This window comes from Tympanuchus pallidicinctus, unplaced genomic scaffold, assembly GCF_026119805.1.
Source record: "Tympanuchus pallidicinctus isolate F22 unplaced genomic scaffold, pur_lepc_1.0 scaffold25, whole genome shotgun sequence".
Lineage (NCBI taxonomy): Eukaryota > Metazoa > Chordata > Aves > Galliformes > Phasianidae > Tympanuchus > Tympanuchus pallidicinctus.
In genome coordinates this window covers 3,131,849-3,150,692 of record NW_026294742.1, presented here as the reverse complement: position 1 = coordinate 3,150,692, position 18,844 = coordinate 3,131,849, and the positions used below count along the sequence as shown (strand labels likewise).

The following is an 18,844-nucleotide window of genomic DNA, read 5'->3' as shown; positions in this document are numbered from 1 at the left end:
CCTATGAAGAAAAATATGTAGGAATTGGTGAAATGATAAGAATGAAATATATCTTAAATATTGTGGTAGATAATCATGTATAGAATTTTCATTTTTTTTTTTTTTTTCCAACGTGCAAACATGAAATTTTAATGGGCATATATGGATGAATCTGTTAGTACATGGATCTTTTGCTGATGGAAATAGAGAGCTGGCTTCTTTCTGTATTTTTTTTTTAATTAAAAGCATAGAATTTAAGCTATGAGCTTCATGTTCAGTGTAGTAGGGAGCTTGTGCTATGTTCTTCCCTGCTTCACTACATTGAAAGGCCTTATATAAAGATGCTTTGGGTTTCTATTTTTTCTCCTATCAGGAAAGCCCAAGAGGAGATGATTTCAGAGCTCAGACAACAGAAGTTCTACTTGGAAACCCAAGCTGGAAAGTTAGAGGCCCAGAATCGAAAATTAGAGGAACAATTGGAAAAGATGAGTCACCAAGATCACACTGACAAGAACCGCCTGCTAGAGTTGGAGACTAGGCTGCGAGAGGTGAAAATGAGTTTAATCCTTCCAACCTTCTTTGAATGTATCTCATTTCAAGTATTGCAGTGATGATTAGAATTAAGTTGTCTTAGTTCTGCGTGTCCTAAAAATGGTATTTTAACATGTAATAATTTATTTTAGTCTAGCAGTATTTTCCCCCCCCCCAGGAATTCTTCTCCTGGAGGGAGAGGAAGTATGAGAGATTGTTCATTGGAGTAAGTGTAAAGCTTTCAGATCTTGCTTTCTCAGAATCACATTTGTATTTTTTTCTACAATATCATATTTTTCAGCTGGAGTGATTATGGAGTAAAGAATCAGAGCTTGGCTAAGTGCAATGATCGGCTTAACTGTAGGCCTAGGTTCTACAGAGCAGAAAACAAATGACACACCAGGAGTGCTGTACGAAAACAGGAGACCTGTTCCCTCACGTACATTTTTCTAAGGTTTTCAAAAAAATTAACAGGAATATGAAAACCTGCATTTTTTTGTGACCTGTGCCACATTTTTAGTCCTTTAGTTTTATATCAGCTTTGAATTCCCTTTTAGATCTTTTACCTTCTCCAGTCTTGCTTTGATAATTTTCTTTTCAGTCTGAAATTTTGCCTTTAGCTGAGAGGGTTGGATGACTTGCGCTTGTCCTTGTTTGACTGGAAGTTGGCTGGGACCAGCGTAAGATTTCTGGCAGGCTTTTCTTACATCTGCAACACAACAGAGTCACGTGGGATGCAAACATCCTAAAGAAGGTGCTAAAATTTGGAATTGATTTGAGCACCAAGGTCTGCTTTGCTGGTTGTTCATTTTTCATCCATTCCTGGAAACAACACATTTATCCTTGACTATGCCTCAAGAAAACCTTGACCAAAATCTACTCACGTAAACCCAGAGCAAGATTATTTGCTTGGTTTCTTCAAAAATAACCTAAATAGATATATATACAGGTAAAGAAAAGTGTTGTCTTTATGTCTAAAGATTCTCAAATGCAATAATTTCTGTGAAGAAATGTCAGCACAAACTACTTCAACTGTAATGCTTTTTATATCGGCGTGTTATATGTGATATTTGAGTCACAGCTGGAACTATTCTTGTTTTCGTTTTTCATTTCAAAATGCTTTTGATCTTTTTCAAAGCAAACGAGTGGCTTTTAGCAGACAAAGCTGCATCCTTGACTTCTCAGTCGCTTAAGCAATCTGTGCAGATGTGATTTTGGAATAGAAATGGCAGTGTCATCCTGAAGGATCCTGAGGTTTGAAATTAGATTATATTGCCCGTGTTTTCCTTTGTAAGTAACTTGTGTTTGGATGGTACTTTTTTCATTCTTCAGGTTGGTCTAGAGCACGAAGAACAGAAGCTGGAACTTAAAAGGCAGTTGACAGAATTGCAGCTGACACTCCAGGAGAGGGAATCTCAAATCACTGGGCTGCAGGCTGCACGGACAGCCCTGGAGAATCAGCTCCGTGAGGCCAAAACTGAACTAGAGGAGACCACAGCTGAGGCAGAGGAAGAGATTCAAGCTCTCACGGTGAGCCCTAACATTGGTACTAGATTAGAACTAAGAAGGTCCATGTTTTATAATGAGGTTAAATATGTATTTTACTCTTTATTTCTTTCATTTTTCAGAAAAAGGCACTAATTGTGTGTTGAGTTGATAGGGGCAGCTATGTCTAAGATGTCCAATTTTGTCTATTAAATTAACCTTACATGTGCTCCTGGTAGTTCTGTCATTGGTGCCTGAAGAACACGATTACTTCTGTGACGAGGTGAAACTACATATGAAATTGTTATTGCTAGGAGCTTTGTTCTCTGATTTACTTATTTAAATAATTTATCACAAGTTTGAAGGTACTTGATCAGAAATGTTTTGATGATTTCTTTCTATAAGCTTACCTGCTTTCTACTTGTTTTGAAAAACAGCAATAACGAAAGCTAGGAAAATAGTGTTGCTAAGCACCCTAATTTTATTCCAGTGTTTTAAAATTGTTATTTGCATTTGGTGACATGTGTGAATGACATAAAGGAAAAAAGAAAATTTAAATTGCCCCCTTTTTCTCCCCTCTTTGGAAAGATAATTCTAAATTATATGCTGCAGGTTGCTGTCTCTTGAATACAAAAAGATGCTTTCACACTGCTTGATTCTAAGAAATATTTCCTTCAGAAAGGATTGTGAGGGCAGCAGGGGGGAGGGAGAAAATGCTGACCTGCTGCTTTGCCAGCTAACCCTCACTGAGGGAGCAGTCTTCAATGACCTTCAAATCCAGTTATTTGGAAGTGTTGAAAACGTTCATTCTCTTTGTCCAGTAACATTTGATAAAATAATTGTTATTCAGAATATTTCTGCCATTGCTATGCTTTGGAAAGGATAGTGGGGATTTGCTGAGCTAGGTGCTTGTATGAGCTTGGTGCTTTGGGTGGGGGAATGGGAGAACTATGCGCTCCGAGTTGCTCTTAAGCAGGTGCACGCTGGCAAAGTACTGCAGCAGCACCAAGGCTTAAGAATAACTCATTGCAACATGGCATCTGTTTCTTTCTGCTCAAAATCGTTACGGTCCTCTGCCAGCTGAAAACTTTGCACAACTGCTAATATCACTGCTAACAGGGTGATGATTATGTGCTTGATACCTTTACCTTCCATCATCAGCAAAACAGATGAATGTATACGACCTGTGTTTACTCAGTTACTGCTTTGGTTAATTTGGCAAAATGGTAGTGCTCTTGAACCAGCTGTTGTAAGATGGTGCAGTTCAGTGGGCTTGGAGTGTTGATGATGTGGCATTTTTTTATATACTTTATTTTTCACATTGCCCGTTGTGGTAAGATAACGAATTAGCGCTCGTATTTGACTTCCGCTAAAGAGTTTTTCCTGTTTAGCCTCTTAGCTATGACAAAAATGCTCTGAATGAAGAATAGCTGGATGTGCCAGCACACTAACCTTCCATTCATTAAGGTTTCAGATAGCATATGATATTTTACTTTTCTTAAATCAGTTTGATGGTCTGAATGAATTCTGAGAGAGGCCATGAGGCTGAAACAAGAACTTTTGCTTTGTCATGCTTTGCTTGTAAACGAGGAAGTAAAATGGTGCATGCAATACTGCTTTCTTTAAAATAAATGCATGTACTTTTCAATACTTTGGATGCTGTCTTCCAAAGAATTGATTATTTTGTTTCATCACTGCTTTTTAGAGAGGCTTAGGATCAAATGGTGCTTGATGGTAGGACTCAGGTGATTGGCAGTGCTGTTTGGGATAGCTTGCATTATACTTCATTGTAGTTTTTCTTTGCAAGCATTAAACTGTATGTGGTATTTATTTTGTGTGAAATACTAATCTGAGTATGAAAGTAAAACCAACTCAAATTTATATCATGAATGTACAAACTGAATGTGGAATCAGTAAGTGATCTGGTGACCATTTAAGATGGAACTTTTTATATAACTCAGTTCTTGAGTTTGTACATTTTTCTAAGTAGCTCAGAATTGGGAACATTTGATTGAGTAGGATGTGACTCTTGCTAATCAGTTCTTTGTCACTACAGAGTACTTTCATAGCGTGCAGCATCTGCCTTCCAAACTTTGCTTGCTGGTAGATTGTTCTGCAGTTTGTTTAGCAACAGCTGTTGGATTCTAATTCTCATGTATGAAAAATTGATGATTAACTTCTTACCTCCTTTAGGCACATAGAGATGAAATCCAGCGTAAATTTGAAGCCCTTCGTAATAGCTGCACAGTGAGTATTAAATACAGATCATTGAATTATTTTGAAATTAAGGATAAGGAAGCAAACGATTTATGACTTACTCCTTGATGACACTAGTTCCCAGTGTGGACTTTTGTCTTAAAGGTGTTAGGAGCTAGACTGATTGGATTTGATTGTTTTTTAGGCTTTGGGTAAACCTCAGTTGTGAGGTTTTATTCCATTTGTGAAATTGACACTATTCTTCTTTTTGGAGAAGAAAGTAAATTAAAATATCTCATTGCAGTGCAGCTAATAAGAATGGTGTAGCAGCTGCAAAAATGTTTGTAGGTAAAGATGTTTTCTACTCACCAGGAGAAGAAAAGATCTGCCTGTCCAAATCCTGAGCTGCATTGTAGATCTAGGCCAGAGCTGATGGAAAAGCATTCTTGCTACTTTGGGTTTTATGGGGAATTTAAAGACTGAAGAGCCAAAGTGCGCAGTTCAAAATGATACAATGACGTGTGGACTTCTGTTCAAAGAGCAGAAAGAACTTGAGGATCTTAATTTCTACCTTAAATTACTTGAGGTCTTTTGACATGTTTTTCTACACATTTCACCTATCCAGGACAGGGTCTTTGACTACTGATAGGAATTCTTGCAAATTACCACTGTCTTCAAACTTGATGGAGAGTCTGTCTTCCAGTGACGTGAACTACAGAAATGTTGATTCATCTGGATCAACACTGGCTGCTGATATTTCTAGGCTTTTTTTCCTTACATCACTCTGCAAACAGAGCATAACAGCTGTTTTTGTTTTTTTTTTTTTTAAGTCTTGATTGTTTTCCCACTTCTGATTTCCTCAAGTTTAATTATTTTGTGCTGGTATCTAACATAAGTTTTCATCTTTCAAAAATATTGTTTTAGAGTTACTGTGTTTTCCACAGTTCCTTTTCAGCACTAAGCAAGGGGATTCTTGTATTCTGTTCATAGAATATATTGATATGAAGCAATGAGAAAGCAGAGCTTAGCAAACTGTATTAATCTCCATCCAAAGTAAATTCTACAAGAGAAACTTTGCTTTTTATCATCCACTTTGCTTATGCTGAATGATCTTTTGGCCCCGTGCGTTGTCACACATACTACATCCATAGCTATCTTTTCTGTTGTTTGTTGTCTTGGCCTTTTTACAGAACAGTGGCTTTCTGTGGAAATACTTGTCATCTCCATGCAGGCAAAAACCAATTGTGTTCTGCTGTAGGCTGCCTTCCAAAGGCTGTAACCTGTTATCTCATTATAGTAGAGTTTTGGCTTTGTAAGTGTGGTAGGCAATCTCCAGCAGTCAAGACTGACCCATGACCCATGTTCTTGGCTGAACGTGAGCCAGCCAGGTAGCTAAGAGGCCAATGGTATCCTGGCTTACATAAGAAATAGTGTAGTTAGTGGGTCCAGGAGGTGCTCATCCCCCTGAACTCAGCTCTGGTGAGGCTGCATGTCAAGTACTGTGTTCAGTTTTGGGCCCCTCACTACAAGAAAGACACGAATGCCGTGGGGTGTCCAGAGCAGGGCAGCGAAACTGTGAGGGATCTGCAGCACAAGTCTTATGAAGAGCAGCTGAGGGAGCTGGGATTGTTCAGTCTGGAGAAGAGGAGGCTCAGAGGAGACCTCATTGCTCTCTACAGCTGCCTGGAAGGAGGCTGTGGCAAGGTGGGGGTTGGCCTCTTCTCCCACATAACTAGTGATAGGACTAGAGCGAATGGCCTCAGGTTGCTCCATAGGAGGGTCAGGTTGAATATTAGGAACAGTTTCTTTTCAGAAGGAGCAGTCAGGCACTGGAACAGGCTGTCAGAGAGGTGGCGGAGTCACTGTCCATGGAGGTGTTGAAGAAATGCTTAGATATTGTTCTAAAGGACGTGGTTTAGTGAGGAAATATTGGTGGTGGATGGATGGTTGGAATGAACGATCTTGGAGGTCTTTTCCAACCTTGGTGATTCTATGGTTCTAAAAGATTACAATAATGCTGAGAGGTTTGAATATTCTGCATAAAAGGATTTTTAAGAGTTGTGCACTGTGGGTCTTTTAGTGGCATAAGAGAGACCATGCATCAAACATCCTCATCAGTAATACATTAGTGAAATGGTTCCTATGTGAATAATACATGCTCATCATTCATTCTCTTTCCAGCCCAGGAAAATCTGTGTATAATTTAATTGACCATGGGTAGAAACTTTCTTTTACTGTGTTGTAAGTAGTTGTAGCTGTCTGTCCTTTTTACTGAGGAGTACTGAGAGAGATGGTAGAACAGTCTTGTCCTGACAGTGAGGAATCAAGGAATGTTTGTTATGGTGCCTTCACCAGATATTTCAACCTCATTTGTATTGAACCCTGACACTCAAAAATGTGTCTGCTTTCCTAGTCCCATGGCTGCACTCTTATTACCCTGTCTTTTGCTAAGCTCTCTGACCCAAGACAATACTTCTTTAGGTTCTCCTGTTTGTCAGTTTTAAATCTGATCATTGTTGTATAGTTGGTCTTAATTTCTTTTGTCTTTGTGATTTTTGTATTCGGTTGCTTTGATAGCTCTGCATTGTTTCATCTTGCAATGTGTCTTGTTTACTGTTGGAGCCAAAAAAAAAAATACTGGCTTTTGCTTTTTTCCACAAAGACTTCAATTGTGCAGTAAGTGATAGGATACGTAACTATAGGAAAAATGGCAAATTGTTGAACCTGCTCTACACACACACAGATAAACATGGCCAAGCACACAGAATGATATTTTATTGTAATCTTGTCACAGTGCTGGCTCCTGCCACAGATCCACTGAGGGGGAAAGGACTATTCCTCTTCCTTTAAAGAATCATTGCTTGATAAACATTGCCATCCTTTTTGAGTTTTAAAAGTTGTTTTCTTGGCAATAAACAAGCAGTCTAGAAATAAAATGCATTTTCTTAAATAGGGAGATTTATGTTTTTGTCAGTTATTTCCATCTGGCGTTTAATTATTGCTTCTTGTTGGTTCGTCAACACATTTGGAGTCAAGAATGATACTAAGTTATCTAACGATGATTGGATTCTTTCATGAAGGAAACATTCAGTAATTTCATTCAGAAATAATTCAGGAAGGAGGCGGTAATTTCTATAAAAATTTAGGAGAAAATGTGTCCCATAAAGTATATTTACAGTCAGCTTAGTAAAATATTAATGTTATTCTGTGGACCCACCACCTGTATTTTCCATTTTTATGGGGAGGGAGAGGGGATAACAGGCCATTGCTTTTACTCTAGAAAAGAGAGTGGCTTTAAAAAATACTAATTAGATACTGCATTTTCCTTTGTTCAAGATTTCATCATTAAAACAAGGGTTACCTCCACTCCTTGAGGTTCTTTTGTCATCATTGTGTGTTGCTGTCTTAAGCATTAACAAGCTTGTCTCTGTACCTCTAGGAGATTAGCAAGGCATGAAAAAATTTCCCTTCTGACTTCAGTCTGAACTCCTGATTCATGTTGATTCAATTAGCTGACGTACAAGAGTAAACCTTACATGTTCAAAATTATGTCCAGACATGTTATATACTTTTGCTAAATTATCTCTTCTTTCCCAAAGATCTTTCCCACTAGCCTAATACCCAGGCAAAAACTTCTTTATGGCTTAGTTAAATTGGTAAAACAAACAAACAAACAAATAAACGTGCATGCCCATGAGTACATGTATTTACAACTGTCTGTTGTTGGGAGGGGCCATTTCATTTAATGAAAAATGTTACTGCAGAAGTGGAGTTTTAGTAGTTTGGCAAAGCATTGTAGATTCTGAGGGTGTTGCAGTGATACTGCTGTGAAAGAGGCCAACGGGACCTTCTGTGTGCATGACTGCCATGATTTGAGAGTGAGGCTCGTGATTGGAGTGGCAGCTCATCTTCTGAGGACAAGGATGGAGGACAGCAGGAGACTGTATGTTTTAAGGATGGGTTGGTGTGGGAAGGAAGGGAACACAGACAGTGAAATATTCCACTGCTCTGCGGCTGTTAACAGGAGCAGTGTCCTGCAAGCTATGCCATGATGAATTTTTGGAGACTGAAATTTCAGTGTAAGGTATTTTTCAAGTCACAGATGTTGTCTGATTATGGAGAGAGGAGGAAAGTGAGGAATTAGTTGTTACATATTCATCATCTAGGTAGACGTACAAGACCAGTATCTGTCTGCAGCTGTTGTCAGTAAGAGGCTTGATATTCTGCTCCATTAAGATGCTTGGTATTTCTCTGCTTGAAAGGCTTCATCTCTCAGATCCACATGTAATAAGTTAAAGTGAAGGGCAGTCCTTTCTCATGTGCTCCTTATGATAACTTGGGGATGTGAGATAGTTTTGTTTTTTTTCCTATTAACTTCTGACAACTAACGTTTTAGTAAAGATCAGGGGGGGGACTGGAAATGAATGGGGTAAAATTCTGCATTCGTTTGTAAGTTCTGAATGAAAATTGTGCTAAAAATTGAATTAAACACCAAATAATGTGTTGCTGATAGCATTCTGAAGCGTTTAACCTTGTACTGTCCTAACATTTCCCATTTATGCATTTGTTGATGGCATCTGAGAACAGAGACATCTTCCTGAAAGATCTCAGCATAGCTTTGGAGAAGCTTGCAAACTGCACTTAAGAGTATTCTAAAACTGCTTTTTTTTCCTTTCCCATGTTATTTTGACTGTAGTTTTGATGCATGGAGAGGATGGATTAAATTTTGTACATTGTGTATGATATACAATATAGAAACACTTTACCCCTCTGATACTGTGCAATGGGGAGGGAACTGTGCTGAGGATGGTCACTTTTGCTTGGGTTACTCTGTAATGTTTGAAATGAGATACCATCTTTGGTATCTATATGAAGATAAGTTCTGTGCTTAGATGTGGTATGTAGTGAACAGTCTGTCAAGTTTGGTGTGGTCATGTTAGATTTTTCTCAATTTTCTGGATTTGTTGAGGTGAAGATGAACATAGATGTACATGAAGATGCACGTAGACTGAGGAGAACATTTTGTTAGCTCTGTGAGTGGTGGTGCATGGTGCAGATGTGCTGCCTAGATTGCCTGGGAGTATTCCCCTAAGCTTTCAAATGTTTGGTTGTTTTCTGAAGACTTTTGTAATAATGTTTTGGATTTTAAAAAGCTATAATAGTGTTTCATTGTAGGCTTTCCTTAAATATAGATTTACAAATTTAACTTCATAGCTACAGCTCAGTTTTTTTGTTTGTTTTGCTTGGAGAGTTCCCTAACTGAAAAGAAAAATGCCTAAAACTATTAATTCTTTTCAGGTATGGGATTCTGGCATAGTTGTTTGTTTGTATGTATGTATGTATGCCTAAGGTCACATCCCCTATCATGTGCTCTTTGGTTTTGGTTCCCAGGACAGGCATTTACATCACACATCATCTCATTTTCCTGTGACACTGTTATCTATCATCACTTAAGCTTTATAGTGTTTATAAACTCTGTAACCCTATTGGATTATATATACCTGCAGCTAGATTTAAAACAAAATGTTGTCAAGATATTTTCCTTTTCCCTGTGAAAAAGGAAAAAAACAACAGAAGATTATGAGAAGAACAACTCTCTCTCTTTAAAATAAATGAAGAAACTCTAATTACATTATGTTATGTAGGTTGTACATCGTGTTCCGAATTTAAGCCAAGTCACTTTGTTGGTTTGGTTTAATTTTGGTTATATCCAGAGAAAGAAGTCAAAATCTTAGAACGTAGAATAAGGATGAATAAAGTTCAAGCCATTAAGTTATTCAGCTGTCTTGAAATCACAATCACAGAATTTCCTGGGTTCAAAAGGACCACAATGCTCATCCAGTTCCAACCCCCTGCTGTGTGCAGGTCGCCAACCAGCAGCCCAGGCTGCCCAGAGCCACATCCAGCCTGGCCTTGAATGCCTGCAGGGATGGGGCATCCACAGCCTCCTTGTAGTTTGAAGTACTGCATCTTTATGTCACCATACCAATTTTGGATTTACCCTCACGTCTCTCTTATATTTCAAATATAGCATAATACACTTTATAGAAAGTACTTGAATTAATATATAAAATGAAAATGGAAGAGATCAAAGATCTGAAACAGATTGCCTGAAACTCATTAGTGTGGTTAAATAAGCAGAAAATAAAATAAAGGTAGAAGAAAAGGATGGTATTATCTGATCTGGCAGCTAGGGGAAATCGCCTGTGTTGTTTGTATGAATAGTGGGTAAAACACTGTAAAAGCAAGTGTTCTTCTGTTCCTTTTTGGTTTCATCAATACATTTGCACTGTAACACTGTAACACTTTGGCACTAAGATATCCTTATGATACAGTCCGAGTTCTTTGGGAATTTGACTCAAAATGCACATTTTGAACAGGGCAGGAAGAGTGCTCAGGAAACATCCACATGAGCAGATTTTTATCAGCAGCGTTGTGTTTTAGGGAGTGTTTAGAATCACTTTGATTTGACCCCAAACGTGTGGATAGCAGGAATCTCCCCTTCACCCAGCAGAGAATAATGGCACTTGGACTTTTTCTGCCAACAGTCAAATACTGCTAATTTAGATCTGGGAGAGGCATGGTAAGAAGCAGCCAATACCTGCTTTACAGATTCTTCAAAACGAAGTAGTTGCCATCTTTTCAGATAGCTGAGAAGAGACGTGCAACACTTCACTGCTTTATTTATTTAAGTGCTTGACTTGTAAATGTTCCAATTCCCTACACATTTGAATGTGGCCAACTGTGTTCTGAGGGATTATATTTTTTCCCATTTAATGAAGTGTTTATTCACCTGTCTTTGACATCTAGGCAAAAATGCCTCTTGAATGTATTTCTAATAGTTGAATGTTAATTGTAGAACTTTTCTACTTTCTGAAATTCTTTTTGTTCACATTATTCCGAGGATCCTTCCCCTTCTGTTGTGATGACATTTCTTTAGTTAGGAGGCACAGATATTCACCACCCAGTTCTGATGGCCTTTCACTCATGAAAAATTAAAAAGAACTGTGAAAAGAGCCCACTGTTGTTCCTGTTGTTCTTTAAATTGAAGCAGAATGTGGTTTAAAGCATTGTAGTACAATGCTATTCCGATTTAAGAGATAAATGCTTCCTCTTCATTAAAGGCAAGGCTATTGTGCATGTTGAATTTCTGCTTTTCACTGATTTTTCTATTAGTCTGTTGTGCTGCCACATTTTTTTTCTTCCTATATCCTGTGCTGATATTACTTTGTTGAAGTACATTTCTCAATTTTTCTGCTTTTTCTGGCTACATACAATGTTGTTTATAGTAATCTCCGCAATTGCTAGAAGGATTCATCAGATTATACTGCCTTCTTTGCACCTCTTGTTCAATTTTCTTAAATATCACGCTTCAAAAGTCTCTGTAAGAAGTGTTAGCCTCATTTTACTTGAGGAGAAATTAAGGCAAAAAAAAAAAAGTGGTTTGGCAAAAGCACACTGAGTCAGCAGCAGATTTGAGAATACAACCAGAACTCCTGACTCCTAGCACAGTGCCTTAAATAAGGCAGTTCTCTCACAAAGAAGTTGTTATGGCCTATTTATACTCTAAACAAAACTTAAAGAAAATTTCAAGGTGTTTTCTGCACGAATCAACTCTGTTTGTAATCAAAGCACTCCCACTGCGTAAAATCTGTCATTATCGTGTTTCATGTGTGTAAATTTGAAAAGGGGAAAAAAAAAAGAAGAAGCCAAGTGGTCTTCTTGCTTGGCAATAAATGTTCCTGTGAGAGGAGAACACTTTGAAAACAACCTGCACTCACTGACTGAATCTAATTTATCTTGCTTTCTAGGTGATCACAGATTTGGAAGAACAGCTGAACCAGCTCAGTGAAGACAATGCAGAACTGAACAATCAGAATTTCTTCCTGTCCAAACAACTTGATGAGGCCTCAGGGGCCAATGATGAGGTTGTCCAGTTGCGAAGTGAAGTTGACCATCTTCGTCGAGAGATCACTGAGAGAGAGATGCAGCTTACCAGTCAGAAACAAGTAAGGGTTTAGAGAGATCCGGACTACAATCTTTCCATGATAGCTAGGTGGTTATGTGAAAGGCTAAAAATTATGTTAAATCTGGAAGCCTGTAGAGAATGAATATGCTTCTAGGGGCAGTTCAACCAATTATTGCTCAAGCCTTCCTTCCCCAAGTACTTGAATGAATTGAAAATTTTTGTTACTTCTCTTTGTATTATTCTGCGAAGAAATTTTGCATTCTGAAGGTATCATAACGTGGAATTATTTAATTTTGTGACCTTGGCAATTTCAAATCTTCATAATGAGATTGAGCTGACATTAAAGGCAATCACAAGTTGGAAATAAATGGGTTGTGATTTACCAGCTTATGTTTGCTGCCAATTTGCATGTACTGTAAGTTAAATGGTAAGGCTGAAGCTTAAAGTGCATGCTTGATGTGGGATGTGAGAATTGATAGGAGGATTTATTTTTAGACTATGGAGGCCTTGAAGACAACATGTACAATGCTGGAAGAGCAAGTAATGGACTTGGAGGCCCTGAACGATGAACTCCTGGAGAAAGAGCGTCAGTGGGAAGCTTGGAGAAATGTTCTAGGGGATGAGAAGTCTCAGTTTGAATGTCGAGTCAGAGAGTTGCAGAGGATGCTGGATACTGAGAAACAGAGCAGGTCTTTTGTCCCCTCCTCCCCTTTTATATTAACTTGTATGCATATGCTCTATAGAAGCTAGTACAAAAATATATTTGGAATAGGATATGGGAGTGGGAACTAAATATAAATTCTTGTGAAGAAGTTCTAAAAATGGTATATTAGTTAATAGTCATTCACCACTAATATGGTTCCTTGTGTTTTTTTGCAAGTAAGTGATTCAAGAGGGTGTGGTATTTATCACTGGAATTTATAGAAGTCTTCATCTTTTTTTTCTCTTTTACTTTATTATATGAAAAGTTGGTCCTTGCTCCAAAGTGTAACTGCAGAGTATTGAAATTTTCAAGCAGCTTTTCTGTGGGCAAAGGTTGTATAATACAAGTGTTGCAACAAACAGTCAGGCTTTGTAAAGTAACATCTTGAATTTGAGGCAAACCTCTGAAAGTTATTGATGCCACTGCATGCTAGGAAGAAGTCAAACCCAGAAAGGTGTTAGGTAACATTGTCTTCCATTTTAATTCAGAGTGAGAGCAGATCAGCGTATTACTGAATCTCGCCAGGTGGTAGAACTAGCTGTCAAAGAACACAAGGCAGAGATTCTAGCCCTCCAGCAAGCACTAAAAGAACAAAAACTCAAAGCTGAGAGCCTTTCTGATAAGGTAAGCAACTTTCAATCCTACGCTTTCATTACGAGCTGAGATACCTTTCTTTTATAAAGATATGATTTCTAGAATTGTGGTCCTGAACAGCTTTTTCAAGATGCAAGAGCAAGTTAAATACTGTAGATCAGCAGGATAGAATTCTAGCTTCAAGCCAAAGACCTAGAATTTAATTTTAGAACAATAGAATAGTTCAGTTGGAAGGGACCTACAAAGAACATCTCGTCCAACTGTCTGATTACTTCAGGTCTATCTGCAAGTTAAAGCATGTTATTAAGGGCTTTACCAAATGCCCTTTGAACACTGACAGACACTGGGCATCAACCACCTTACTAGGAAGCCTGTCTCTGGTATTTGACCAGCCACACGGTGAAGAAATGTTTCTTAATGTACAGTCTGAACCTCCCTTGGTGCAGCTCTGGGCCATTCACTTACATTCTATCCTCAGATAGTAGGGAGAAAGAGGCACCTCTTGCCTCTTTCAATGAGGCAATAGGAGAAGAGGCAATGAAGTCACCTTTTGGCCCACCTTTTCTTCACATTGGACAACCCACTTGTCCTCAAGCCTATCTCACAGAACATGCCTTCTAGCCCTTTTACAGCTTTGTTGTTCTCCTCTTTCTTTTGGATTCTTTCAAGTATCTTAATCTTTATCCTTTTAATACTGTGCAGAGCCCAGAACTGCACACAGTATTCAAGATGAGGCTGCACCAATGCTAAATGTAGTGGGATAATCCTCTTGTTTGACCGAGTGCCTATGCTGTGTTTAATAGACCCCAAAATGCCATTTGCATTGGGGTCCATTGGGGTCTTGGCTGCCAGGGCAAGCTGCTGGCTCATGTTGAGCCTACTGTCCAGCACTCCCAGATCCCTTTCTGTGGGGCTGCTCTATAGCCATTTGTCTCACAGTCAGTACTTGGGTCCTTTTGAGAATGGCTGTGATACCAAGTGTGTACAATGAGTTCTGTCAATAACTTGATGTCAACATTTGAACAGTGGCACACCAGTTTTTTTCCCCCTCAACCCTTTATAGTAAGTAAAGGATAATTGTATCATTTTTCTTCTGTGTGTGTTTGGTGAGGTTGAATTTTAAGATTGTGAAACACTATATTTATCACTCTTATGTTGTCCTGATCATCTGTCCCACCTGCTTAGCTCAATGACCTGGAGAAGAAGCATGCTATGTTGGAGATGAATGCACGCAGTTTACAACAGAAGCTTGAGACAGAAAGGGAGCTCAAGCAGAGGCTTCTGGAGGAGGTAACCTTGTAAATTCAAGTTGTAACTTCAGAAGAAAGTTCCACACTGTGGGAAGGACCAGATAAAGCTGAGTCAGTAGCAGTGTTGCACATCCATCCTTCTCAATTGTAACTAGACAATGAAGATGGAAGTTTTGTTTTTACCTAAAATTTTGCAAAATGTGTGGCCACATCAGGGAGTTACAAAAGTGAACTGCTGTGCAGGGAAAGGTGGGCTGGAAGCCAAGAGTTGGCAATAAGGGCTCTTCAGCCAGTGGACACAGTACTTGAATGAGAATGTCAAAGCAGGTCTGGTGATAGAAATGGTGATCGGGTTCAGCCAGTGTCCCTGTGATTATTAGAGAAGCTTGTAATGACAAGGCATGTCCTGGATCACACCTGCAAGGCAGTGTCTGTGCCCAGACAAGGCTTTCCTACACCAATCAGAGGACCGTAGCTTATAAACAAGTCTGGAGCCAATGTGCTGTGGGTGCGTAGCTGGAGACCACAGATGAGGCTTTGCAAAGCTCTCCATGCTTTAGCTTTTAAAAAAGGTCCAAGCTGTGCAATCATCTTTTTTTATTTCTTTCTGCAAAAAAAAGAATAGCATGTAATAGCTCTTTGTAAGAAAAAAAAATAAGGACAACAAACAACAGCAACAACAAACAAAAAAGTACACCACTTTTTTGCTATTAACAGCAGGCAAAGCTGCAGCAGCAAATGGATCTGCAAAAGAACCACATCTTCCGCTTAACTCAAGGTCTGCAGGAGGCTCTAGATCGAGCAGATCTTCTGAAGACTGAAAGAAGTGATCTGGAATATCAGCTGGAAAACATTCAGGTGAGGGTGAGGAAACAGAGGGCAAGACTCTGTGCTCCCCGTTTAAGGTGGAATTTTGGGATATGACCCTTTCCTAATCCAGTATTTTTCAGAGTCATGAGACACGGTACAGTATTTTTAGCTCTGTTCGGCTATTGAGTTGTTTGTTTCTGCTATTCAGATGAAATTTCTGACATCTTTGTGTGGTTCAAAGGTTCTCTATTCCCATGAAAAAGTGAAAATGGAGGGCACTATTTCTCAGCAAACCAAACTCATTGATTTCCTGCAAGCAAAGATGGACCAACCAGCAAAAAAGAAAAAGGTGGGTGAAAGAGGTTTGAGAGTCATAGAACTAAATGATGGCTTTCTATATAGCTATGTGCTGTGTTTTCAAAATTTTCTGTTTTATCTTTTTTTATGTGTAGCATAGATGTGTCATTTGAGCATTCCAAGTTCATGAGGATAAGCTTTGCTAGGCAGAAAGTCTTTCATGTGTCCTTTGCAGTACCTTATTATTCCCAACCCAATAGCTACAAGTCAGTGAGGTTGTTGTAGGAATACAGAGCTTTAACCGTGCTTTTTTTTCCTTTTAACAGTAAGTATGTATGTGTGTATGAACATATTGTGCATCTAGAGTGGCTGTCTTTTAGCATAGGATTGATTAGTCAGGTGATGTGACTTGTGTCACGTCTTTGTCATAAGCAGTTCTGTCATATTGAATTAAGTAATTTAAATTAATTTTAACCACATATTTTGAGATCCTCTGTTTAGATGCTTTCGGAAACTCAGCATGTGAGTACTGGCAGGTAACGTATGTCCCCCTTTAAATTAATCCATATCTCAACATTTTCTCTCCAGTGCCAATATGAACTAAAAATCCATCCTTACTTATATCAGAATTACCATTAGGCCCTCTGGCCGGACTGCCACTAGCTAGTTTCACTTTGCCTAGTTTAAGCCATCTCTTACTAGGAGTTAGGAGTTGTCTGTGTGTTTCTGTTGCTAGGGCCTGTTTAGTCGGCGGAAAGAGGACCCTTCTTTACCCACACAGGTTCCCCTGCAATACAATGAGCTGAAAGTGGCACTGGAGAAGGAGAAAGCTCGTTCTGCTGAGCTGGAGGAGGCTCTACAGAAAACACGCATTGAGCTCAGATCTGCTCGTGAGGAAGGTAGGAGTTAACAGAAAAGGTGAATCTGGAGGCGGCGCACATTTTTTGGTCTGAATACATGCCTTTAATTGTGTGTCACTGTAGCAGTAATGTGTTGTTTAAATTCTAACCTACTGCAAAGAAGATGCAGGAAGGCTACACGTTTTTCTGCTGGTTGTAACCATTGAATGGTCACATAGAACCACTGCTATGAGCTAGTGCTTCGTGTTGGTTATGCTAATGAGTGGTGTTTATCTCATCTGTAGCTGCTCATCGGAAAATATCAGACCACCCTCATCCATCCACTCCAGCCACAGCCAGGCAGCAGATCATCATGTCTGCCATAGTCCGCTCACCAGAGCATCAGCCTACCCCAATCAGTCTGCTAGCTCCACCCTCCAGTCGCAGGAAGGAATCCTCCACCCCAGAGGGTAGGTCCTTGATGAACTTCTCTGTCGTATGTTTTCATCTTATATGGGTGTGATCTCTCTCTCTCTCTCTCCCTCTCCTTCCCCCCTCAATATTTTTGGTAACAGGAGAAGATTTGGTTAGGCATAAAAGGAAAATACCAGTTCAAAGACATAGATATCTACTTATCTAGAAAAGGAGATATTGTTTCTCAGCCTTCTGGCTAAGATCAAGTGTAGTACTTGTAATGCCCTTCCATAGCTTTGAGAATGGATGTGACAGGGTCATCAGAAACAGTGAACAGGTTAAGGGTTCTGCTCTTTCATACTTATCTAACTAGTGTTCAAGAATGAATGTCAAACAGGGAGACTTCAAACTAAAACCTCCCAGTCTTCAGTTGAAGGTGGGACAAGCCAAAATCACACACTGGTCTGGCCATCACAGGTAGGTGGGGAAGCACAGGGTGCTATAAGAATGAGTAGCATTGGCATAGAAAGATATCCTCAGTGGCAGATAAAGGGAAAAGAATGATGCTTATTGATGAAAAAATGTGCTTTGAAGGATTGACTTTGTTCATTAACAACCAAAAATACAGAATAGAACCACTAACAGGTTCTGTTTTAGGTATACTTTGAGATATACCGCCACTGGTGGTTAGTATGAAGGCATAAAAAGGAAAAAGATCTGTGATGTATTGATTACAACAGTATAGGTGCTGGAGAGTTTGTTACCTATAAGCAAAATTGTGATTAGTCCAGCACATCTTTAGGAATTGGAGGTAAGTCCAGACTTGAAATTTGGTTGGATTGTTCAGCATAATCTTGCTACACCAAAATAGCAAAGTCAGCTCTACAGTCTGTTTTCAAGTGGCATCTTCTGTGCAACTGTAAAAGGTAATTACTGAGGTAGCTTAAGATTTGCAGGCTGCAAAGGAAAATAGGCAGTGTCCTTGTTCATCAGGGATAGAAATATGCAGTCACCTTGGCTTTAAAATGTCAAAACCTACTGTAATCTTCATCCCTGTCACCATACGCATTCTAAGAATAGATTTTTGTCCCTTCCAGAGTACAGTCGGCGCCTGAAAGAGCGAATGCATCATAATATCCCACATCGTTTTAATGTGGGGCTAAATATGAGAGCAACAAAATGTGCAGTGTGTCTGGATACTGTGCACTTTGGACGGCAGGCATCTAAATGTCTTGGTAAGAGCAGAGCGTGTGCCTGTAGTGTGACGAGAATGAAGAAGCATCAGCTGCCTGGAATTGCTTGTCAGTGAAGGTTGAATGAGTGACCAAGCATGAAGGCTGAAATTTCTTGGGCGAACGTTCTACTTTAGAAAACATCTGATGTAGAATAGAAGGAGACTCTTACAAAAACTGGGATTTGTGCATTAGGAGTTGAGGCAACTGTAATGCTTTTTTCATCATTTTACATAAGTTTTTCGCTGTCTTTTTGTCAGAATGCCAAGTGATGTGTCACCCAAAATGCTCAACTTGCTTGCCAGCTACTTGTGGACTGCCAGCAGAATATGCCACGCATTTCTCTGAAGCATTCTGCCGGGATAAAATGAATTCTCCTGGTCTGCAGCTGAAGGAGCCAAGCAGCAATCTACGTCTTGAAGGATGGATGAAAGTGCCAAGGTATAATGAATGTGATGGTTGGTGCCATATCAGGTGCTGAAACATTTGGGACAGTTCTGTGTATTATCCTGGCTCTTACAATGTGATAATTGGATATGTTCATT

The 18,844-nt window shown here is 39.2% G+C and overlaps 1 protein-coding gene across 11 annotated transcripts in view; it reads left to right on the top strand.

The window, feature by feature from the left end:
• Positions 1-18,844, top strand: part of CIT (citron rho-interacting serine/threonine kinase) — a 72,546-nt gene that overhangs the window by 40,270 nt on the left and 13,432 nt on the right. For 7 of the 11 annotated variants that reach the window (XM_052689683.1, XM_052689689.1, XM_052689684.1 and 4 more), the window contains exons 22-34: positions 353-527; positions 1,843-2,040; positions 4,189-4,242; positions 12,003-12,200; positions 12,656-12,849; positions 13,352-13,487; positions 14,643-14,747; positions 15,425-15,565; positions 15,759-15,866; positions 16,551-16,713; positions 16,959-17,123; positions 18,165-18,302; positions 18,560-18,740. In XM_052689683.1, coding sequence (XP_052545643.1) covers positions 353-527; positions 1,843-2,040; positions 4,189-4,242; positions 12,003-12,200; positions 12,656-12,849; positions 13,352-13,487; positions 14,643-14,747; positions 15,425-15,565; positions 15,759-15,866; positions 16,551-16,713; positions 16,959-17,123; positions 18,165-18,302; positions 18,560-18,740 — 1,956 coding nt within the window. The remainder of the gene's footprint in view (positions 1-352; positions 528-1,842; positions 2,041-4,188; positions 4,243-12,002; positions 12,201-12,655; positions 12,850-13,351; positions 13,488-14,642; positions 14,748-15,424; positions 15,566-15,758; positions 15,867-16,550; positions 16,714-16,958; positions 17,124-18,164; positions 18,303-18,559; positions 18,741-18,844) is intronic. The other 4 variants (XM_052689688.1, XM_052689692.1, XM_052689691.1 and 1 more) reach the window with 2 other exon arrangements.